This window comes from Xyrauchen texanus, chromosome 26, assembly GCF_025860055.1.
Source record: "Xyrauchen texanus isolate HMW12.3.18 chromosome 26, RBS_HiC_50CHRs, whole genome shotgun sequence".
Taxonomy (NCBI): domain Eukaryota; kingdom Metazoa; phylum Chordata; class Actinopteri; order Cypriniformes; family Catostomidae; genus Xyrauchen; species Xyrauchen texanus.
The window spans coordinates 26,328,944-26,355,082 of NC_068301.1; the positions used below are offsets into that span (position 1 = coordinate 26,328,944).

The 26,139-nt window shown below is 38.4% G+C and overlaps 1 protein-coding gene across 4 annotated transcripts in view; it reads right to left on the reverse strand.

The window, feature by feature from the left end:
• LOC127619914 (tumor protein D52-like) overlaps window positions 1-26,139 on the reverse strand; it is a 206,421-nt gene that overhangs the window by 7,004 nt on the left and 173,278 nt on the right. The window contains exons 1-4 of one of the 4 annotated variants that reach the window (XM_052092947.1): window positions 24,761-24,894; window positions 2,149-2,273; window positions 1,207-1,355; window positions 660-761 (exon numbers count right to left, since the gene is read on the reverse strand). In XM_052092947.1, the coding sequence (XP_051948907.1) occupies window positions 660-761; window positions 1,207-1,355; window positions 2,149-2,273; window positions 24,761-24,779 (395 nt within the window). In that variant the 5' untranslated portion in view covers window positions 24,780-24,894. Of the gene's footprint in view, window positions 1-659; window positions 762-1,206; window positions 1,356-2,148; window positions 2,274-8,549; window positions 8,814-24,760; window positions 24,895-26,139 lie in introns of those variants that run through there. The other 3 variants (XM_052092945.1, XM_052092946.1, XM_052092948.1) reach the window with 3 other exon arrangements.

A 26,139-nucleotide genomic window follows, 5' to 3' on the forward strand; every position in this document is an offset into this window, starting at 1 on the left:
TCAGGTGGTAGAGCGGGTCGGCCACTAATCGCAGGGTTGGCGGTTCGATTCCTGGCCCACATGACTCCACATGCCGAAGAGTCAAGACACTGAACCCCAAGTTGCTCCCAATGTCAGGCTAGCGCCTTGCATGGCAGCTCTGCCGCCATTTTTGTATGAATGTGTGTGTGTGTGTGTGTGTGTGTGTGTGTGTGAGAATTGGACACAGTGTAAAGCGCTTTGGTTACCGCTAAGGTTAAAACAGGCACTACCGTATATAAGTGCAGACCATTTACATTTAATCGTAACATAGTTTGTGAATATTCCAGAGAGCTTAACATGGTCAATGTCATAACTTTGCTTACATTTAAGAACAATCTTTAATATTTCTTCTTTATATTTTTATAATTTTTCTTGTTGGTGTTAAATTTATCAAAATCCTCTTAACTAATTTATTTTCCAGGTTTAAATAATAATAATTATTTTAAAAAAATCTTTGTTGTAGTCTCAGACTTTTGGACACCACTGTACATAAATGAATAAGATCAAGTCATTTGAAATAGACAATAATTAGTAAGTGTTAGTCAGTTTTCATTTATGTGTTACTTGGTTAACTATAGTGGACAAAAGGGTGAATTTAAAATGAAAGAATGAGAAGTTTGTACAATATTTCATCTCACCTAACATCCTCAAGCTTTCTACTAATAGCCGAGCCCACACTAGAGAATGCAGTCGTTGCCTTCTGACCCACTTGGGACAGGGTTTCTGAGGTCTTCTTGTACCTGTCCAGCAAAAACAAGAATCACTACAAGCATTACACCATGTCCTAAAATGCGATTCAATAAAGCAAACTGTGATAGGACATTTTGTCGGTCGCTTGGGTTGTGTTCTTTCGCCATTGCCCTCGGTAGCCCCACCCACAGTGCAAACTAATTTGTCCCAAATCTCACTCCACATGTATATTAAACATTGAATATGAAAAATTACTTGTCACTGAAATCTTAATCACATCATGTCTTCTTTGGACATGTTTTACCATAAAACACAAGATCTTTTCATTCTACCAGCTCTTCCCAACTGTGTTTCTTTCACGTGATTCAGCCAAACACCAAGTAGTTAAACGTGTGAATGCACGGCAGAAGAAGTGACAGATGGAGCCGCTCTTCAACAGCTATACGACAGGCAGCGGGCGGCACACAGATGCCTGAAGTGGCTGAGGGCACGTACGCAGTGGAGGTGGTTACTTCATGCCAGCTCTTGCTCAGGTTTTGTTTGAGCTCGTTGAGTGGAGTGATGCCCAGCTTCTGCTTAATCTCCACCACCTGCTTCTCCTTTGCCGCCAGCACCTGAGAAAGAGTCTGGATCTCATCTTCAACCTGCAGGAAAGCGGGATACAAGAAGTCACCTTTATGTTATATGGAAAATATGTTAAATAATGTGGGGACACTGGTTCAAAACAAATTCAAACCCTGACTAAATTAATCTGAAGTGTAACTGAATTAGACATTAGAAACAGCTACAAGATGTACAAGCCCTTTCAATCAAAAGTTTGGACACACTTAAAATCCTTCCAGTTTATTCTCTTGGCAACTCCCTTCAATACTTTTCAAAAAGGCATTGAAGGAGCCAACTCATGAAGATCATTGAGAGCTCTGCCCAGAGTGTGCAGAGCTGTAATCTAAACAAAGGGTGGCTACTTTGAAGAAGCTAAAATATATATAATATACATAATTCCCACATTTCCATTGGAGTTATTTCATATTTATGATAACTTTACTGTTATTCTAATATGTGGGAAATTGCAACAATAAAGAATGAGTAGGTGTGTCCAAACTTTAACTAGTATTTTATGTGATCAGAGTAACAAAGATTTTCATAAGGCAAACTAGAGCAGAAAGTAGATTGTAAAATGAGTTTTGACTTTAAAAACAACCACACTTCCTCTTGAGATAACCTGAGGCATTCCATAGCTTGATGGTATGCCATCATTTCCTTTCAGCTGAGATCTTGCAGAGACTGTTCAATAAGTTGACCACATGCTTTTGTACAGTTTCTCAGAGCTTTGTACATTGACATTGCTTTTTTTTTCCCCCACTGAGAGTAAAGTGAAACAGTGTACTCAATGAGCAATGGTATCTCTGGTATATAATAGGACTGAAGGATGTTCACCCTTTCTAGTTCGCTGCAGAGTTCTGCTTGCTCTTCCTCAGTCAGGGCCATACTGGATGGAGATGTTCCTACTGTTTTCGCTGCATCTTCACCCACCTCTGGAATGGAGTCTGGCCTCTGGGTGCCTACAAAGATATTGAACACATATAATGTAATGAAACATCTGGAGGTGGTATAGCCTACTCGGCTGATAACCAAAAGTTTGAAGGTTCAAATCCTGCAAGGGGCGATAATAAAGCTATCACTATTCAGACTGGTCCCCATAACTGAAAGTGGTGCCGTTTCATGGTAACTTCAAATAAAAGTTGCGTGAACAAATTCTACGGGCTAGAATAAAGACTCTAGATTCAAGTACTAACTTAGTATATAAAATAACATCAAGCAGTTTTCATATTTGCAACCCATTTCACTTCCATATTCTGACATATTTCTGAGTGAAACTGGATAAAAAAAAAAAGAAGGAATTGATTTTATCCATCGGGAAGTGATTAAATCATGAAAAGTGGGTGTTCCATAATAGGGCTGGGTGATATGCAAAAAATATTTTCACAACATTTCTATAAACAATATTGCAATATCTGATTACAGTTCCCCAGCAGAGGGATCTGTGAATATTCTTGCTTTATTGATTTTGCTTTAAAAATGTAATACATTTTTCAAAACACAAAAAAACTTAACCCAAAGAAATTTCTGAATTCAAACTGCACTTTAACTAAAAAAGCAATTAAAATAACGAAGTGGTCAAAAAAATCGTATATAACATCCCTTCCATTTTCCATCACTCATCAGTCTACAACAGGTGGAAATATACTAATACAAATTAAGCTCTAAAGACAATTACTGTATAAATGTAAACATAATAATAATTGAAATATAAATAAATTTTAGGTTCAAGAAGAACTTTGTTTAGGTTGTATACACATCTATAGGCAATAAAGTGAATCTGAAGAGATGTGGTCAAAATGCATGTTAAGCGCGAACTGCGGCGTGGAAATGAAGTGAACTAAACTTCAAGCAGCTCCTGTGATGGTCTTACGTCATTTGCAGCATTCTCATAGATGACAATATACTTGCAAACAGTTTTCGTATGACTGAAACAGAAAGAGTGAGAACTCATTGCATGTGTGTGTTCCACGAGACACGTGTGTATCAGAGATGCGCATTGATGTCTTTTTTCTTTTGTCCATTTTACAAAATATAATAAAGTGTGTTTCTTCAATCACGTGTCTTTGTGTCTAACGGCATTTCTTATCATGTGTCATTTTGAGATGTATTACGGTTAGTCTAACAGTAGATGAGCAAAATTATTCGCATGATATAATAGGCTAATTGAAATTTCACATTTGGCAGGTGCTAACTTTATACCCTTTGTTGCTATTCAATATATTTGGAGACTTCCCAGCTCCATGGTTTTGTCATTTCCCGATATTGTCGATCATTGTCTGCCAATGAGTGTCGCAATTGGTATCGAGATATTTCTCAAATTTCGTCAATATCCGATTACATGGTCCAATCGACCAGCCCTATTCCATACAAGAATAAATTCATGACATGTAAGTCGAAAAGGAAAGTTTCAGAGTTGGATCACTAGAAGTTATTACACTCTAATTAAAGTTTGATTGAATTGTGAATTGTGCATTAGACCAAAAACATGAATTAAGTGCCAATTTTGAAAAAAAGCTAATAGTATACATTTTTTTTTTATTTTGATTTCATATTGACTTCAGGAATTGGGTTAATGCTGCATTCATGACCTGTTGTAATTACAATATGACACTTCAGAGATTTTACTCTGAACTGTTCACATCCTTGGACTACGAAATTATTTGTTTTTATGAAAAAGCTCAGAACACCAAAATGGATTTGTAAATGACAGATATATAAATTCACTTCTATATATCCTTGCGAAAAGTTTAAGAACAAAGAAAGCACACCAGGAAACACTGTCTATAATAAAATGGCAAATGAAACAGAATTATATGTAAACTATCTTTTACAAACTACTCAGGCCACTACCATATTGGTTCCTCTTACAAGTCATGACTGTAAAGTCAGAGGTTTTTTTATAAAATACAGTTTGCAACTTGCAATTACAAATTCAGAAACGTTTTTTACAAGAAGAAATCTCGTAATTACGGTATTTTCTAAATGACGTAAAAGCACCACAAGTTTCCCCGATGGTTAGTGGTAAGAAAGACTTTGTGAAAGTTGTGATTGAGTGATTGTGGGGTGTCAGACATCAGGCCAGGAGGCAAAGCAGAAACATGAAGGAAAGTGCATAGAGAAGTCATGTGTCACAGAACTTCAAGAACTTCATAAGTTGGTTATCACATGATGGACACTCACCCAAGGGTTCACACATGCTGGAAAATGTACTTTGATGTGTCCGCTGATATGTAATGCAATGGAAATACAGCATAAATAATACAAGTTATCATTTAAAAGGCTGATAACTGACTGGAAAGGCCAAACATTCAGCGCTGTCTATCAAACTGACAGGAGAGTAAAACAGACAGCAGCTGAACAGCCCTGCACCGCAAACATCCCATGTTATCACTTTATCAGCTAATATCAATTTCCCAATTAGACAAGTCTGTGTTTTTGTGCATCCCATGATAAAGCCTTAATGGATTTACAGGAATAACCTGAAAAGATCATTCTCTTTGTTAGTTCTGGGATCCGTGTTTTCAGTAGCTCCAGCTTTTTCCATGTTTATTTGCAAAATTTCGAAGCTCTTTTAATTTTACATTTAGCCTACTTTATAGGGTCAAATCTGTAGGTAACACCTCAACATTTGATTTAGCAAACCAAACAATCTCAATTACCAATCATAAAACATCCACAGGAGCTGTAAGGTTTAGGACGAGGAAAGTCCTTGTTTTGAGGAAGAATCATGTCGCATCTAATGTTGCATCACATTCTGCCTCCCACTTCATCTTACGAAAAAGTAATTAGGAACAAAGTGGATCTTTTGTAGCTAGCTGCAAGACAACTGAACTATTTCATAACTGAATAGTTTGTCTGTCATTTCAAAAGACTTGTCGTTTTCATGTCAAATGACTTGTAGAAAAAAGGATTGATTGTTCTACTAACATATACAACCAGCCTTGTTTCAAATGCAATGATTTATTCAAGCTAATTGAACTGAACATATCAACTGGTTACATTATTTTGACTTCATGTCACCATTCTAATATATAAACACAATGACATTTGTACAGATTGTACTAGTATTGGCATAGTGAGAGGGTGAAGCTTCAATTATGAATAAAAGTTTTGCTTTAGCTCTGTGGTCACTTTAACACAATTTCATCCATGCTATGCAATATACACTAAAGTTACACACTAATACACACTTTTAAGTGGAACAAGTCCAACAGAAAAGCAGGGCAGCAACTAATGATTAAATTGATAATCAATTAATCTAACGATTATAAGAACGATTATTCGACGATTAATGCAATGATTAATCAATTGCTCTTAACCGATTTTTCATCTTGTGCCTGACTTAAAAGGTTGTATAAAACGTGCTTACTAACAATAAAAAGGACAAAATCATCTTTTAAAAATACCTCTAAATTAAAAACCTTAACATTTACCTGAGAAGCAACATATAAGATATTTAGACTTGCTTGACTTTGCTTTTAGACTTGACGTACCTTAAATATAAGGGAATTTTGTTTATAAGTTTATTTTTCCACTTATACTTCTGTGAGTGCAGTAAAAACAAAATATACTAAGTCTAAATATATTGTTTGCTGCTTCTCAAGTAAATGAATCTTGTTTTAAGGATTTTTAGATTTTTTAAATATTTGTATTTGTAATATTATATTCAACATTCTCAGATAATAATGTTTTCTTCTGCAGTATAGCTGCTAAATGTAAATGTACATTGTTTTAAAGGAGTTTTAGATATTTATATTGGTATATCAAAAACATATTTGTTTCAGTGTATATTGGGGTGAAGACCTCTCACACCTTTTTGTTCACATCAATCCATCTTTAACTCACACACACACAAAAAAAACCTCTCTCTTATTAATAAAGCTGTGTATTGCCAATTATTTTTCATGATAAGAAATGCACAGTGACGCATATATTATGATTCAATAAGTCACGTTATAATTTAGCTGCATTAATTGTGCGTGCTCGAGGGATGAGCATCCCTGTGACAGTGTGTGCATCAGCCGGATGCAGTCTCAGTCTCCCCCCCTTAGATCGGGACATTCACACAACTCAGAGAAGAGGCGCTGAACACAGAGAAATGCCAGTTTCGGAGTTTGTAGATATTCACATGACCTGCTTCCATATTATTTGAACTTTAATAAAGCTATAACGCATTAAATATAACTGCATTTAAGATGCAAAACAGGGGTGTTTCCTTTAAAGAGCTCCGACTCTGCTTAATACACAATGAGAGTGCTTCTGTATCTACGTGTTTTGTATTTTTGCATTATAATTCCATCATACTTTGCGATCTACATCACGTGAAGCTGTTTTGAACGTTTAGAGTGCATCTGGACTGTGAGGTGTTTAATTCTTCCTCCCCTCAGTAAGGCACGAACTGCAGTGCTGCTCTCGCATGTCATTTTTAGAGTTTTTTTATGGTCTCGTTACGTTTAATGAGATCAAACGACTATTCGATAACACAAATTTTTGTCTACAATAATTTATTGTCGACGTTGTCAATAACATTGACTAATCGTTTCAGCCCTACAGTAAAGTTGATTGGTTTATAAGACTCACTCATATGACACTGCTTACATGGTAATTATGACTATAGCCAATGCCTGAAGTCACTGAATGGGAAGGAGCAAAGTATTTAAAAGTACCTATTGTTTTTTTAAATAGAGCCTTTGTACGTTCTAATTGGGGAACCACTCTCCACTGACACTGCCAATGTAAAGTTCACCTACAGAGAGGTATTTTACAAACAGGTTTGATGCAAGCAACATTATTCTGTACTTGTGGGATAAAGACATGGTGGCATTATTTATTTGTATTTTTGTTACATTTTCACACAAATGACTTTTAAATCTGTATTAAGTCAGTTCAACAAATACTGCTTATACTATAATGTACAAAGAATATTATGTATATCATTACAAATCAATAAAAAAATATAAAGTAATAAAATTAAGTCTTGCGTTTCGGTTTTAGTCATGATACAAAAAGAATAACAATTCAAATCTAGTTATACCAAATGTGGTGGAAAAAACTAAATCAAATTAAGCAAAAAAGGAAAGATTAATTTCCTTTTATTTTTGGAAAACACTCAAGATGTGCTACGATGAAAACTAAATCAGACACCCCTGATCTGTAGCCCTGATTTCATCAATGACTTTGTCACAGTTCCTCGTTTATATGTTTGTGGTTCAAAGTCCACATCTAGCCTTGAATAGACCTATAGTTGAATCTCTCTCCACATGTGGGTTTCCAGAGACACATTGAAACTATTATGAATGGTTGCCATCTCACGAATCACAGTACAAAAGTATATTTCCAACCATGATGTGGCCATGTTGGTTCAGAGACTAAATCAACGACCATCCCACAGCCTGTATAATCAGATTGAAAGCACTGTGTAAACACTTGTAATTTGTTAACCATGCTCACTGCTCTTGAATTTAGTTATTTACATCTTAACAGCATTATAATGCCACTAGTGGTCATGGAATTAATTATAAATAGTTTTACTGAATGGTACAGTTAATCATGTGTCATTTGGGTACATACCAGTCCAGACAAGCAGTCTGATAAATCAATGTTTTTTTAAAGGCCCTCCATTGTTGCTGTGGCTGTTTAATCATTGATGATTGGTTTAGCTGGCAATATCTGTGAGGGTCTTGAATGGTTTTCTACGCTCACTAGGTTAATGTGGGCTACTGTGCAACCCTTAAGGACTCATTTCCCCACGTGATGTTCAGCATTGCTAGTAGGCGTTTCTGCCCCTGGTCGCTTTTTTATTAGTGGGCTGCACAACTGACCATGGCTTTTAAAAATCTGATCACAAATTAGATGTATTGACAGTAAAAAAAAAGATGTCATTCTAATTTTATTGCAACTAAAAACAAACACTCTGCAGGGGAAAGCATTATTGAAGCAGTGCATAATGCATCGTATTTAGCTTTTCGGCATCATTGGACACAACAAATGGTCACCCATTTCAGCAGAAATCACCCACTCTCTTTGAAAATGTATGTGAATGCCCCTTGAAAAGCATCTTATCCTGTCAGCTCCCCTTCTTCAAAACATCCATACCTGACAGGTAGAAGGCTCTCAGATACACCCATAGTCTTTCAACAACACTCTCTGTCTCTCTCATGAGTTTAACTGTGACAAACACCAGTCCACACCTAAACACACACACACACCCACTTAGCAGCTCAGCAAACAGTTACCTCTGAATGACAATACTGGTGAGCCCGGAGGAGTGAAATTCTCATTGGGTGACAGGAAGAAGTAGCTTGTATTCACTCCATGCTCAAAATTGAATGGAGACTTGTACTCCTCCATGGGTTCCTCCATGCTACCCATGACCAGAAAGCTCAGTGGATGCTAATTGATCGCATGTGACTGAGCGTGTGAGGCTTTTACTGTGCTGTTTGTCCAATCTTCTAGCTACAGATAAAGTGTGTATTGCGGATTATGCAGTACTAGCAGGGCTGCTGCTGTCTCACATGACATCCGGCCCATGGCAATGAAGGCAGCGTGTTAATGATTTACCTCTCTGGTGTTTTCTATTTCTGTCAAGGGCTGACACTCCCAGCTGTAATCTTAACAATCCGGAGTTCTAAAGGAGTCCTTTAAAAAAAAAAGCATGCATCATCTGCAGCTGCGGTGGGCTGTCTCATGCTCTGCCCCCTCGATCCATTTTAACATCCATAGGAAATGAAGATCCATATGTGCCCTGGTCACATGATACAGGGGCAAGCCCACGAAAGGAAGCTGTAATCTGCAGTGGCCCAGATTACAGTACTAATCCATTATAAAGGGCCTCCACTCAGCACCAGCTGCACAAACCATTATACGCAGACTAAAATGGACTCAGCGCAAGACATAGAGAACTGCTGATCCCTAAAGGGCCAGCACACACTGAGCCAACCCTGCCAAATTACATACTGGTATGCATCTTAAAGATCAGTGCTCAACAATAAGGATGTTTTCTTCTAGTTCAGATTTGTACTAGGTATGGGCATTTTGGTAATTTTGTCTACTCGAGTACTCTGACTAAAGGGCAATTACATGTTCATAACTGTATATATAATAACATGTCTGAAAAACATCTATGGAATCTGTATTGCATCTTGTTGTTCCAGTGGATCATCTATTCATTATTATTGGCTGTTATAAAATAGTATGTTACAAAATGTACAAAAGATTGCATAATCAAAATATAATGCATCATATTTTGTCATTATATGAAGATTCGCTTCTAATTCTGAAAGAATATGCACAACGCGCGTCCGTCTGTTCTTCCTTCAGGTTACCGTTGTAATCTTAGTAAGTGCGCACCATTTTTTTTTAGGGACTGTCTGAACAGTATATTTTCAAATAACTGGAGATGCCATAACCATTGCATTTTAATATGCAATTTTAAATGTATGTTAATTTGAAGTTCAGTTTTGAAGATGCTGCTTTGTGTTCCATTTAACTGTGCTCTGTCTAGCTGTTTGAAACACTCGCCTGCTGTACACAACAACACGCACTTGATGTGTATGTGTAAGTGTGTCCAAATATTCGCTCTTGTGCGGAAAGCCGTGATGCTCTGTATTGTTGCTGTGATTAATTACGCATTCCATTCAACTCGGAGAGTCTGAATTTCCACCTTTCGATTGAGGAAAGTGCAACGGAATGATACATTATATCAGATATCTAACTTGGAAACTTGAGCAGAAATCTTCATTAATTTCATCGAGATGCAGGTGTGTGTTACATCACGCAGGGCAGGGAGGTTTAGTCAGTGACAATCATTCACTTTTATTAATAATATCCATTAACGAGTCCAAGTTCTTACATTAAATGATAAAAAAGCGTGTTTAGCAAATGTTTTGCAGAGACAGGTGTTCAAAACACGGTTAATTACCCTCTCATTTTTTTGATTATTGTACCAATAGCATTGCAGCATCGAATCAGTTTGTTTGCCGTGACAAGTCTCTGATAATTAATGTACCCCTCAAAGTCAAAACGTAATCAATCTAAACATTTTAAATAAGCTCCCTCTTTGACATGTTTATGTTTAGTTGTCAGTAGTGATGTGTCGTTCATGAACGATTCGTTCATTTTGAACGAATCTTTAATATGACTCGGGACTACCGAGTTGTCTCAGAGAGTGATTCGTTCATTTTGTGTTGATCACGCGATGCGCGCAACATCGCATAAGGTACATGAAGTCATAAATGATTAGTTCATCTTTCGCGAGTCTTCGGTTCGGCCGGGTCCGAAGTCTTTCGTTCTTCCTGTCAGTCCCATAGAGACTATGCTGCTGTCAGTACCGGAAAGAGAAATGATTAGTTCGTCTGGTTCGGTTTCGGCCGGGTCCGAGTCTTTCGTTCTTCCTGTCAGTCCCATAGCGACTATGCTGTCAGTACCGGAAAGAGAAATGATTAGTTCGTCTCTTCGGTTTCGAGTCGTTCGTTCTTCAAGTCAGACTCACAAACCCATCGCACTATGCAGAGTAGTGCTGTGCTATGGGTTTGTGAGTCTCGAGACTTGAACTAATCATTTATCTTTCCGGATCCGGACCGGTATGCTGCATGTGCATGCAGTCAGTGAGTGCATTGGCTGCTGTGTCACACCACACGGCCCACACACAGACACTGACGAGTCGACATCGACAACTAAGTATTTTTAACGTTTTGAAGTTCGAACCCGATGACACAAGAGGCGGAGAAAAAGGAGGTGAGGTGAACTAACTGCAATAGCTTAAACTTAAGACCCAATTAATAAATTAACATTTCGGTTTCTTATAAATTGGCTTTGGCTGCATTACCCTATAGTTTATTTTTATTTATTTATTTCAAATTGAATCAACGCTTTGTAAGTAGACTACTTGATGTTTTGTGCTATTTAACATGACATTTAATTATATTCTGCTGAAATGAACGAAATGACTCGAAAAAAGATTCGTTCATTTTGCTGAACGAGACTCAAAGATCCGAGTCAGTAAAATGATCCGAACTTCCCACTACTAGTTGTCAGATAATTGTCACTGGATTTCAAATTAAGTGAAATGTCACACCATGCATGATCACTATCGATCATTGCTGCCACGTGCAAGTACCCGAGTCCTCGTGCCCATCCCTAATTCGTACTTGCCCAGCTAACATTTTTACTGATTCTCATATATACACAGACAGCCAAAAGTTTGGAATAATGTACGCAGTTTGCGGTTTTGGAAGGAAATTGGTACTTTAATTCACCAAAGTGGCATTCAACTGATCACAGAGTATAGTCAGGACATTACTGATGTAAAAAACAACACCATCACTATTTGAAAAAAGTAATTTGATCAAATCTTTCCAGCAGCCATAAATCCAACCCTTTATCCTTGAGTAATCATGCTAAATAGCTAATTTGGTACTAGAAAATCACTTGCCATTATATCAAACACAGCTGAAAAATATTTGGTTCTCATCATTCTATCATTGTTTTGAGGAGTGAAGGATATATAATGCTTGAAATTGCCAAATAACTGAAGATTTCATACAAAGGTGTACACTACAGAAAGAGATGTGGAAGGTCAGATGTACAACTAATCAAGAGGATAAGTACATCAGAGTCTCTAGTTTGAGAAATAGATGCCTCACATGTCCTCAGCTGACAGCTTCATTGAATTCTACCCGCTCAACACCAGTTTCATGTACAACAGTAAAGAGATGACTCTGTGGTTCAGGTCTTATGGGAAGAAATGCAAAGAAAAACTACTTTTGAAACAGAAAAAAAAGGTTAGATTGGGCAAATAAACAGATATTGGACAACAGATAATTGGAAAAGAGTGTTATGGATCTTAACCCCATTGAGCATTTGTCAGATCAGCTAGACTGTAAGGTGCGTGAGAAAGGCCCAACAAGTCAGCCACATCTATGGCAAGTGCTACAGGAAACGTGGGGGGAAATTTCACCTGAGTATCTGGACAAACTGACAGCTAGAATGCCAAGGATCTGCAAAGCTGTCATTGCTGCATGTGGAGGAGTTTTTGATGAGAACTCTTTGAAGTTCTGAAAAATTCTAATTGTATTAGTAATTTTTCACATTATTAATGTTCTGACTATACATTGTGATCAGTTAAATGCCGCGGTGAATAAAAGTACCAATATCATTCCATAAGAGCAAAATCTGTAAATTATGCCATATTCCTTATCTTTAACACCTCACTGGAAACATGCCAGCCTGCTTCAAGACCTCCACCATCATCCCCATTCCCCCAAAAAACAAGGACCACAGGACATAATGACTTCAGACCTGTCGCCCTGACCTCTGTGATAATGAAGTAATTTGAGCACCTTCAAAGCTATCACTGATCCTCTCCTGGACCCCCTGCAGTTCACCTACAGAGCTAACAGGCCAGTAGAACGCCTCAGCAACTTACACCATGATTTGGTTGTGGATTTCAGCTCCGCCTTCAACACCTTCATCCCGGCTCTGCTGCAGGACAAACTCTCCCAGCTTAGTGTGCCTGACTCCACACATAAGTGGATTACAGACTTCCTGGCTGATAGGAGGCAGCATGTGAGGCTAGGAAAACATATCTCTGACTTCCGGACCATCAGCACTGGTTCCCTTCAAGGCTGTGTTCTTTCCCGTCTACTTTTCTACCTGTACACCAACAGCTGCACCTCCAGTCACCAGTCTGTCAAGCTCATGAAGTTTGCAGATGACACCACCCCCATTGGGCTCATCTCTGGTGGGGATGAGTCCACCTACAGGTGGGAGATTGATCATCTGGTAACCTGGTGCAGTCAGAACAACTTGGAGCTCAATGCTGTGAAGACAGTAGAGATGGTCTTAGATTTCAAAAAGAACTCGGGCCCACCCACCTCCATCATCCTGTGTTAATCTCCAGTTGACACTGTGGAGTCCTTCCACTTCTTGGGAACCATCATCTCCCAGGACCTCAAATGGGAGCTGAACATCAGCCAGGACACAATATCTTTGAGACAATTCCCTTCTGGCAGGAGGCTACAGTCCATTAGGGCTAATACCTCACGCCACAGGAACGGTTTCTTCATGTCTGCAGCTGGCCTCATAAACAAGGCCTAGGACCCCCGTCACTGTCTCTTATCCCACCTCCATAGACACTACACGTTACATTATCATAGTTTCCACATCTGTCTTGTGTCAATGTAAAGAACATTTATCTGGTCTATTCCAATTTTTACTGTACTCAAACTGAACTTTTCTGTGTACTTTTGCACATGCTATGGTTCATATTCTGCACATATTTTGCACAACTGTACAGCTCCTTTATTAAAACCAGTCAGTTTACATTTTCTATATATGTTGCATCTCAAATATAGTTTATTATTTATCTTACTATTTTTATTGTTATTGTATGCATCAAACAGCAAAGCAAATTCCTTTGCTTACTTGGGAATAAAGTCAATTCTGATTCTGATAAGTTAACGCAGTTTTAGAGCACCTTTGGACCATAACGTTTTTTCCTTATAAATTTAGCTCCATTAAATCAGCATGTTACCAGTCTTGAATATTAATAAAAACAGATTTCTGTTCTAATTTTGTGAAATTAATCAGATGTTATCATCTCTGGCATGGATGACAAGACAATAAAATTACTTGTTTGTAGCCTAGTCTTTCACATTAATGAAAATATAAAAACAGTCTATTCACACTTTTACATTTTCTAAATTTTCTCTCAGGGGATACCCCTGAACCCACATTAGAGTATGTGATTAGAGTGAAGCAGCAACAATTTCCTCTACGTGCTCAAAGCATTCTTTAATGACTCCGCTCCAACTCCACTCCGGGTTGTCCATTTCCCGCTCCTCGCTCGTTCCGTGCTCCTAGATTAGAGAAACCCCGCTCTGTGTTCGCTCCATGGAAAAATTAGCGCACAACTACCTCTCCATTTCAGTATGCTTTTTAATATCACAACCTTCCATGGAGAAGGTGTATTAAATGAAAAATAAATGCACAATACTAGAAGAAAAGCTACAATGTGCTATAATAGAACACTAAAATTTGCCCAAAACTAAATCATTTTTATAAATAATTATAGCTTACTTTTGAAACATTATAATGAAAATATTATTAGGCCTATGTATTATTGCTTAATTATTGCCTATTATTTTCTATTATTGCAGTTCTTTTAATTAACCTTGCCCTATAACTCTGTGAATGGTCTACTCTTTTTATCCTCTATTCACCTTTGCTGAGCTTCTTCATCTGCAAATACAGGTCCTTCTCAAAAAATTAGCATATTGTGATAAAGGTCATTATTTTCCATAATGTAATGATAAAAATTAAACTTTCATATATTTTAGATTCATTGCACACCAACTGAAATATTTCAGGTCTTTTATTGTTTTAATACTGATGATTTTGGCATACAGCTCATGAAAACCCAAAATTCCTATCTCAAAAAATTAGCATATCATGAAAAGGGTCTCTAAACGAGCTATTAACCTAATCATTTGAATCAATTAATTAACTCTAAACACCTGCAAAAGATTCCTGAGGCTTTTAAAAACTCCCAGCCTGTTTCATTACTCAAAACCGCAATCATGGGTAAGACTGCCGACCTGACTGCTGTCCAGAAGGCCATCATTGACACCCTCAAGCAAGAGGGTAAGACACAGAAAGAAATTTCTGAACAAATAGGCTGTTCCCAGAGTGCTGTATCAAGGCACCTCAGTGGGAAGTCTGTGGGAAGGCAAAAGTGTGGCAAAAAACGCTGCACAACGAGAAGAGGTGACCGGACCCTGAGGAAGATTGTGGAGAAGGACCGATTCCAGACCTTGGGGGACCTGCGGAAGCAGTGGACTGAGTCTGGAGTAGAAACATCCCCGCATTCCCCAGGTCAAGCCACTTTTGAACCAGAAACAGCGGCAGAAGCGCCTGACCTGGGCTACAGAGAAGCAGCACTGGACTGTTGCTCAGTGGTCCAAAGTACTTTTTTCGGATGAAGGTGCCAGAGTCTGGAGGAAGACTGGGGAGAAGGAAATGCCAAAATGCCTGAAGTCCAGTGTCAAGTACCCACAGTCAGTGATGGTCTGGGGTGCCATGTCAGCTGCTGGTGTTGGTCCACTGTGTTTTATCAAGGGCAGGGTCAATGCAGCTAGCTATCAGGAGATTTTGGAGCACTTCATGCTTCCATCTGCTGAAAAGCTTTATGGAGATGAAGATTTCATTTTTCAGCACGACCTGGCACCTGCTCACAGTGCCAAAACCACTGGTAAATGGTTTACTGACCATGGTATTACTGTGCTCAATTGGCCTGCCAACTCTCCTGACCTGAACCCCATAGAGAATCTGTGGAATATTGTGAAGAGAAAGTTGAGAGACGCAAGACCCAACACTCTGGATGAGCTTAAGGCCGCTATCGAAGCATCCTGGGCCTCCATAACACCTCAGCAGTGCCACAGGCTGATTGCCTTCATGCCACGCCGCATTGAAGCAGTCATTTCTGCAAAAGGATTCCCGACCAAGTATTGAGTGCATAACTGAACATAATTATTTGAAGGTTGACTTTTTTTGGTATTAAAAACACTTCTTTTATTGGTCGGATGAAATATGCTAATTTTTTGAGATAGGAATTTTGGGTTTTCATGAGCTGTATGCCAAAATCATCAGTATTAAAACAATAAAAGACCTGAAATATTTCAGTTGGTGTGCAATGAATCTAAAATATATGAAAGTTTAATTTTTATCATTACATTATGGAAAATAATGACCTTTATCACAATATGCTAATTTTTTGAGAAGGACCTGTATATAATGCATAAATTATCCTACAGCATTTATTAGTTCAGTTGGTGTTTTGTGTTGTTAAAAATTCTATTCTATTTAATGCAGGACATAATAGCCTACAGTTTAGATTGAGATGCATTAGATTAGAATGTTGATATGATTCTTCAAAATATTTAATAGGGGATAAATGCATTACTGACCTTTATATTTTCTCTCCACATGTGAATGGATTATCATCATATTTTTTGGACATGTCTTTAAGGATTTCACAACAAATCATTGATCGTGGAAATCACCTCCCCACTCGTGTTCTCCTTTTTCTCTATATGCTAGTTGACGTAAAAGACAAGACACAAGCATGTAGTTAAGTCAAGCTTTACCGTAAGCTGAACTCAATAATAGGCAGTGTGAAAACAGAAAGCGAAAGTAACCTTCGTGCTGAAGGTCAAACTTTAACAAGTGCTGCTAGATTTAAAATTTGTCTTTGTTTTTATCACACTCTTTCTGGTTAAATCAGAAATTCCATCTTTCCTTCATGCCAATAGTGTTTCACACCGCTTAACACGTGGTGAATTTTTGCATTAAGGTCCGTTAACAGGTGTTTTGCCCGTGATGAAGCATTAGTGGAATGCTCTTGGAGTGAGACAAAACAATAATGCTCCGATTTTTAAAAACCCGCTTGTCACTCCAGGCAAAACCCTGCCGCTCCACTCCTTGCTCCGCTACGCCCAAGGGCTTCTATGCCCCCAAACTTGCTATCTGAATGTAACAAAAAAATAATAATAATTTGAGTGAGCCAACTTGGAAATTCTAAAAAATGTGCAATGTGCAAATGTGAATGTATATAGTGATAAATATCGATATCGAACAATATGAAAAAGAATAATATTTTTTGCCACATCGTCCAGCCCTACTTAGAAGTCATGCGCTACAGTAAAAGTGTTTTGATGTCAGATAGCATTATGTGAGGAACAGGGTAAAAAGTGTACATGAACTGATAATCTGCCATTTTATGAAAAAACCTCTAGGGTGAGCAGAAGAAAAATAAATAAATAAAAATAGACTTAATCTATACAGTGCGATGCTATTATCATTATCTCCCTGGTTTTTGGCTTCTATAGCAGGAGAAGAGACCTTTCTTATGGGCAGACAGACAGCGGTGAAGGGGAAAGTTTAGCACAGGCTGGGATCTGCTCTGAGAAAATACAGTTGATTCTGATTGTGAAAAATTATCGATTCTCTCATTACTCGTCACTTGTTCTCGTGAAAGAAAAAGCACAAAGCACAGTGATGTCAGTTTCATAAAACACTGAAGGCAAGAGAGATTAGCGAGACAAACTTTGTGGGACATGGCTCATAAAATCGGAACATCCCAGTTTTATAGGGATGTCTGGTCACCCTAAGCGCCACTAGTGCTAATTTCACTAGGAAATTGCAGCAATAAGTACAATGAACCAAGTAAAAACATTTCAAATAAAATTGAGGTATAGTAACATGATTCTAAGAGACTAGGTTGCTTTGGTCAGTAGTCTTAACAACTAGTACATTTACATAAGTAAGTGCATTTAGATGTGTTCTATTGTTCGAAAACTGTGAAACGGAATATAAAACAATGCAGATGTGTTTTAATTTTGCATTAAAAAGAAATGGTTTTACTGTGCAGACTGTCGAAATATTAAAGCACAGGACTCAGTCAGCACGCTTATTAGAGCACAACCGCAAAAAATATAAACAAAACAAATTATAATCTAAAAACTAGTCGATTTGTTGTTGAACCACTATTCGACTAGACATCAGGACCCATTCCTAGTTTCAACAACTTGTTAATCATCACTGATTGCTGATTGTAATGTCTGCCTCTTTCCCAGGAACATTCCCATATCCCCTATTGGCTGGGGCCATCACAACACCAATAACAGGATAGACATGGAATCCAGTGACCTCATAAATTGATGTGCTATGATTTTAATCAACGACCGACTAGCACACAAACAGACAGGGACCCTCTTAAACATTAGGAACCCAATTTCTCTCAGAACTGGATCTGGTATGACTTCCATTTAAACTAAGAGACCACAAGGACATAAACACCCCAGAAAAGGAACAAAGAGGGCATTGAAAGCCCCTAATAGACCAAAGCGTCTGATCAATTACTGGATTATTCCAAGCGCATAGTGTCCCATGATTGGGCCAAAATAAGAATCATGAGACAGAGTCCAACTCTAGCAGCACGGTCAGACATATATGCTGGAGAATAACGGGTAACAGGATGGAGAAGGGTGTAAAAACAGAAAAGGGGATAATTCTAGTAAAAGGAAGTTTCCTTGTTCAAAATTAAATCAAAGTCATACATTTTCAATGGTAAACCAGCTAAGAACGTCCCCACATTACAGCAGAACAGTTGGAGAGTTTCTCCCTCAGATTTCTCCCTTTAGTGCCTTGTTAGTCAACACCATAACTAGGCCAAGACTCTTAATGCCATGAAAAATAAATGCCAAATTACACATTAAAGAAACAACTCACCCCAGAGGGGGCAGACTGGTGAAACAATTGACAGGTTAATTTACTTTTTTTAAACAATTTTAGCGAATCTATAAGAAAATTGCCCTACTGCTATGGTCTCAAATCACTGAGAAATGTGCTCAAGAAAGCAGTCTCTAAGAGCTGTCATGCAACCAACACTTCTGGAAGACCTTGCATTTGTGTTTCCAACAGAACTCTGGTTTTGCAACAGGACAGCCGATTCATTAGACTGACTCAAATTCAACTTTGACTCATTTTGATGGGCATTGTGTTAATGCTGTTTGATGTTTATTTTTTTCAGTTTACAAACACATCTTAATCCTGTGTTGGTATAATGATACAAACATGTGTCCTGTCTACTGCACTAACTACACCGGGTAGCCAAGCGATGTACATGAATGCCACCTTTCTCTGCAGTGACACACGCATCTACTGGAAAACATATTAATTGACGGAAGATGTTGGGTCTGGAGAGGGCATATAAAGTTTAATAGATGATTCTGCTGACGGATGTCTGAGAAATTAGCAATTCATCAGCACTACCTAGTTGCATTTTGCCGTTTACACATGCGTTTCAGGTGATCTGTTCAGAAGTGGGCAGCACTAAATACAGGTCTAAACCATTTTGAGATCAGATCACAAAAGCCACATACGCAGGTAGTCAAAACCATGTAACCACATCACATTAGAGGTGTAGAGAGTAATTCTTCCTGAATTCATCCAGCACAGCAGCAAAGCACCACCCCTAAACTGTCACTCAACTGCTGCACTAAAACAAGAGTTTAAACTTTGCCAGTAACAAGCAGCTTTAAATGGAAATATCAGATCAGAAATTGAAAACTATTACACAGATAAGAAGCACACACATTGGAAGCTGAACTGAACTGAAGGTGTCTTCTACTAAAACAATTTTATTCTAAATGTTGTGTTTGTGCTTCGATACATTTTCAACTGCAATCTGGGTGAAATAGTGTGGCAGTTTTGTTAGCTCTTTCTTTGTCTTTTCTGACATTTTAATGGTTTATTATCATGCAGTAACACAATGACATTGTGACTGATGTATGCCAGGTGTAAACAGTAATGCATCTCACCTGAATACATGTGATTGCGTCACACAAAACGCATCTTAAATCCAGGTGGAAACGGGGCCTAAACCTTTATTTGGGCGTAATTGGGGGAACTTTTTTTCAGTTCATGAGATGTTATTGAATAATTAACTAAGGTCGCAATAAAATAAAATAAAATAATGAACACTAACATTAAAACGAAGACTCCAGTCATATCAGTAACCTAGAAAAGCCGTTTTATTCTACATGGAGAGGGTCTGCACACAGGGCAGCCATGGCCATGTTAGAGTCACATGACCAGCCGAATACTACTCACTTAATCTCAGTAACCGTCCTGTTATTTCACACTTTCACTCATTGATTAAAGTAATCATGGGTGACTGTGAATACTAAATTTCTACAATGACATCTGAAACTGAAAACGATTTTTGATTTTTAAAACCTATCGAGTCCCTTCAGAAGACATTAATTAATCGACTGGAGTCGCATGAATTACTTGCTGCCTAAATGAGACGTTTTAACCGTCAAAGTGCTGGCACCAGTGTACATCCATTATAAGGACTTGACAGATATCCATCTTCTTCTAAAATCTTCATTTGTGTTCTGCTGAAGCCACATCTGGGATGGCATCACGGTAAGTGGAAAATTAGAGAATTTATATTTTTGGGTGACCTATCCCTTTAAGATATTTTGTGAATACAGGCCCAGAGCTATAAGATTCTAGAATTATTTACTAACAAAAAATTGTAAGCATTGCATAATTTGTGCATGCACATTTACAAACTTGATGTAGCAAAATGGGTTACTGACACCAAATGCCACATAAAGCTATCATATGGCTTCAGAAGACTTTTTGGACTACTTTTATGGTGCTTTTTGATCATTTTAAAAGCTTGACTGTCCAATTCCCCATTAAACAAAGTCATAGGGGTTTTGAATAGGGATTGACAAATTGCTCATTTTGTCTATTAGAGTACCCAAAGTAATTACTTGAGTCCTCATCGAGTACTAGTTGGGGGGGTACATGTTTGTACATGTACTGTCTTTGTCTGCTGCATTGTGTCTCACTGTTCTAACGTCTATTCATTAACATAGGCTGTTATAATGTAGTCAATAAGTTACAATAAGCACAAAAGAGGGCATAATCAAAATATGCATCATATTATCATTATGTGAAGACTCGCTGGTCAATTCAATGAAACAACACTCAGAAAGTGTGTCTCTGTTCTTCCTTCAGGTTACCGTAATAAGCTTAGTAAGTAAACACCACTGATTCTGAACCATGTATCTTCAAACCGTGGTTTACATGATGCCATATTCATCCCATTTTTAAAACGCAGTGTTAAGTCAAAAATCATTTTGAAGACCCTGCGTTCTGTTACGTTCAATCTAGATGTTTGAAAGTAAGATTTCGACTTGTGCGTGTGTGTGTGTGTGCGTGCTTCTCCAGAGTGTAGAGCGCCATCTCTACCCTGGACAGAAAGTCACTCTGCACTCTGTTGTTTGTTGCTGTGATGATTCATGCTTACTCCCATTTAACTTGGAATTTTAAACCTCATATTGAAGAAACTGCAATGGAACACCACTTTACGTTGGATTTACATCTTGTGCAGAAATCTTTAGCTCTGATTTCGCTGAGATGCAGGTGTGTCACGCAAACATGTCGGCACAGAGGGAGATTTACAGTAAATGATAAACCTTCACTTTTACTAAATAATATACATTAATGAGTCAAAGTTTCTACATTATATGACAATAAAACCTGTTTAGTAAACATTTGCAGAGACAGATGTTCAAAACATGGTGGAATAAACTTTCTTTTGATTATCGTAAACCTGGAGAACAAACATTAGCATTGCAGCATCAATTATCAGTTTGGTTGCTATGAGATGTCTGTTGACAATCAAGGGGCCGCTGAAAATGACAACATAATCAATTTCACAATTAAAAATAAGGCCCCTCTTTGATACGTAGTGTATAGTTGTCACTGAATTTTGAATTCAGTGAAGTCACATCAAGCATTTTCATTTTCGATCATAGTTTTCATGATTGAGCATTGCTATCACTTCCGAGTACTCCGGTACATCCCTAGTTTTGAAACAAATGAGGATGAGTAAATTATAAAATATTTTTCAATTTTGGGGAAACCATTCTATTCCTGTAATCGGTGTTGTTAATGCAATTTAGATAATTAAACTGCTACTTTAAGTAACCTAATTACCCTCACCAAAAACTGAAGTTCTACAATGACAGCAAATGCATTTTTAAATCAATCACTTTAATATACACACAAAAACACACTATAGGTATGTGCACTGCCTTTGCGCACAGAACCAAATGAAAGCAAAGAATGAGAAAAATTGACAAAGTTTAGATAACAATGAGAAATTTTGGGCAATGCATGAAATCCAATCTCATTGTAAATTAAATTACAAAAAAAGCTCCCTGTGCTATAGTAACATTGCATGAATACATGGAAGCGATAAAAGCAGTCACAAATCTAATATTCCAGTTGGCGTGCTTCATAAACAAGAGAGGTGAACTGTCATTACATGCTCACACTAAACACTAAGGCATACCAACAAACTTCAGGAGAGGAAATTTCCACCACTGAGATCAAAAGACATCTGTACTAGCTTCTGGCAATAGCAGAAAGATGAAACAGCCATGCAAACTTTCAACAGAGTTCAACTCGAGTTGCTGAAAAGCACATTTAACCTATTCAGGTAAAATGTGCAATGAACAAAGAATTTGATAACAGCTTCCTCATTCCTCCCTGTAGTTTCTCGTTTTTCCTGTTTCTTCTTCTTTCATATGTTGCCATGACAGCAAGAGACTAATGTATATATCTACCTGTGCACAACACGAGCAATTGGTGACTGCAGAGGCCAATCAAGTCTATTTTATTAAAGAAGTACATTGATTTTCACTGAGTTAGAGCAGTTTTCTTAGAAACGGAAACTTAAGGCTACACCCTCTATGGGTGAAAGGTCTCCCATCTATGACTCACTCTAAACCTTAATACAAATTCACAAACTGATTCATGAAACAATCCCAACAAATTTGACCATGAATATGGGGTCCAGAAACAATGCCACTGCAGGGACATTCTACCTGCATACCATATCAGGGTAAACAAACAAACAAAAGGTGTCTCTGGCTTTGTCCTGCAATCTGCTTGTCAGATCAAACACTGGCCTGTGGGCACCAGCTGCAGAGAGACATGGGCATGTGGAAAAGGGAAATGAGCAGATGGTGGCCCTGCGTGAGAGAGATGAGGGGAGGGGAACAGAAGAATCAGGTAGGAAGATTCTGGCTCTAGGGAAGGCTACACATCGACTTCCTGCAGCCCATGAGGGACGAGAGAGAACTCAGGGAGTTGGGCAGAGATGAGGTAGACCAGGGTGGAGACAGAATTGTCAGGATGGCTACGAAAACAGGGGCAGGGTGACATTCAGTGACGTAAATGTTTTTTCTCCAAGAGGTAAATAAATGTGTGCCAAGAGACATACTGGACCTGTTGGGCATTTTTTTATATAATTATACCGAAAGGCATGAACAAATTGTTTTATGCCCAAATCGAGACTTGTAGACAACCCCCTTTGCACTGGCTTGGCATGTATTCAGAAGAATACCTTTTGTTCCTCTAAACAAGATAGCATTACACAGTAAGACAGCAACACCTTATGGTAAATCTAAACAAATTAATGTCAAAAACTCACATATATTTTAGAAATGCAAAGCACAGGGCCTGGGTGGCTCAGCGAGTATTGACGCAGACTACCACTCGCAAGTTCGAATCCAGTGTGTGCTGAGTGACTCCAGCCGTGTCTCGTACACAAACAAATTGGCCCGGTTGCTAGGGAGGGTAGAGTCACATGGGGTAACCTCCTTGTGGTCATGATTAGTGGTTCTCGCTCTCAACTGGGCACGTGGTAATTTGTGCGTGGATCGCAGAGAGTAGCATGGGCCTCTACATGCTGGGAGTCTCCGCGGTGTCAAGCACAACGAGCCACGTGAAAAGATGCGCGGATTGACTGTCTCAGAATTGGAGGCAACTGAGACGTCCTCCACCACCCGGATTGGGGCGAGTAACCATGAGGACCTACTAAGTAGTAGGAAATGGGCATTCCAAATTGGGAGAAAAGGGGATTTAGACCAATGTGTTACCACCCAAAAGATAACATCAACAACAGGCATCTGAACACAATTTGAGAACACTTTGAGCTTACAAAAAATAGCTCACAGAATAAAAAAAAAGGCAGGTATGATTAATGAGATCGTGTTGATAATCTGACCATCATCTCAACAATATAAATCATGTGTCAAAGTTCAAACTCTACATATGGATGCTGTAGCTACTGTATAAACAGAACATCACCTTATCCATCCTCTTGAGTGAGTAACTTCAGTAGTCAAGAAAAAGAAACACATCAGAGGAAATAAGACACACAAGATAATAAAGATTACAAAAATAAGGAAGAGGAAGCTTTAAAACCTGATTTCAAAATGTTTAGTACTTCTTTTATACTGTAAGTCACACTATCATTTAAATAGAAACATGGTTAATATTTAACATTTAAAAACAAAGTGAGAAAAGTAACAAATTACAAATAGTCATTTCATCAGCGACAACACACGTTTGGAGCAGGTGTTTGAAGCTAACATATGGTTTAACCCATGCTGACGATGATGCAAGAACGTTAAGTCTACTACACATCTTAAATAGTTGTTAAAACACTTAAACACCCTTAAAAACGCAAGCCTTGCAGCTGAATTGTGGGAGATGAAGGTTTGGTCATTGAATCTCCCTGATAAGTTTCAACAGTGTTTATAGAAACCTGTTATTGTTAGACAATAAATCATTCTAATTGGCAAAACTACTCTTAACCGAAAAAAAAAACTTAGCAAACCTCTACGATGACCGACTGTCACAACACCAATTTGCACCAAACTCATGGACATTAAATAACTACTCTTCAAAACCAGCTGCTGGCTAACAAACAGGCTAGCTAACTTCTGAAAGTTGAGTTTTGTTGCATTACCAATCTCTGCCGACATGTCACCTAACATTCTCCAAAGAATTCAGCTACCTTGATCGGCTTCCTCCATCCTGTGCTTGCGGATTCTTTTTGTAGTGTGTTATTCGGATCCTTGCGGTCTTGCTTTCCCACTTCAATCTTGCACATCTGAGCTCAAAGCTGCTACTGGGCTTCTGCGCGTGGTGGGTGGGGTCGTCAGTGGCGTCACGACGCACAGCACGTAGAGATGTAAACAGAGAGAGAAGGGCACGAATCCCACCTGACGCGCCCTTTCGTTTGACTTGAGTGAGATTTTTAAATGAGTTCTGTTGAATCAAATGCTCTGAGTATGGCACGCTATTATAATAACTATTATTACAACAATTAAATTAAATTAAATTAAATTAAATGAACAATTAATTAAACAACTAAAAATAACAAATAATTCAAATAATACAAGTTTTAAATTAGAAGTTTGAAATTTCTGCCTTTAAAACCTAAAAAAATTGCCCATTCCATTACAAGTGCCTCACTAACCTCGGTTTTTGGTTCTTTTTGAGGGACGAGTCTAAATTATTTTTGTGGGCATCAGGATAACACAAAAAATACTGTTGATTGAGCATAACTTGTATTTAACCTGGACCATTTTAACCTTTAAGGTCAAAATTAAGTGAGAAATATAAATAAAACAAATGTATTCTATATATTCCATTTAGGGTTGTTCAAACTATCATTTTGAACTTAAGAAAACTTAACACATACACTGATCAGCCACAACATTAAAACCACTGACAGGTAAAGTGAATAATGTTTATTATCTCATTACAATGGCACCAGTCAAGGGGTGGGATATATTAAGTCAGTTCTTAAATTTCATGTGTTGGAAGCAGGAAAAATGGGCAAGCATAAGAACCTGAGCGACTTTGACAAGGGCCAAATTGTGATGGCTAGACTACTGGGTAAGAGCATCTCCAAAATGGCAGGTCGTGTGGGGTGTTCCTACACCTGCAGTGGTTAGTACCTACCAAAAATGGTCCAAGGAAGGACAACTGGTGAACCGGCGAGAGGGGTGCCCAAGGCTCAGTGATGTGTGTGGGGAGCGAAGGCTAGCCCATCAGGTCAGAAGAGCTACCGAAGCACAAATTGCTGAAAAACGTAATGCCTGAAATGACAGAAAGGTGTCAGAACACACAGTGTATCGCAGCTTACTGCATATGGGGTTGCGTAGCTGCAGAGTGGTCAGAGTGCTCATGCTGACCCCTGTCCACCGTAGAAAGCATCTACAATGGGCATGTGAGTGTCAGAAATGGAGCAATGGAAGAAGGTGGCCTGGTCTGATGAATCAGGTTTTCTTTTAGATCATGTGGACGGCCAGATGCATGTGTGTAATTTACCTGGGGAAGGGATGGCAGCAGGATGCTCTATGGGAAGAAGGCAGGCCGGTGGAGGCA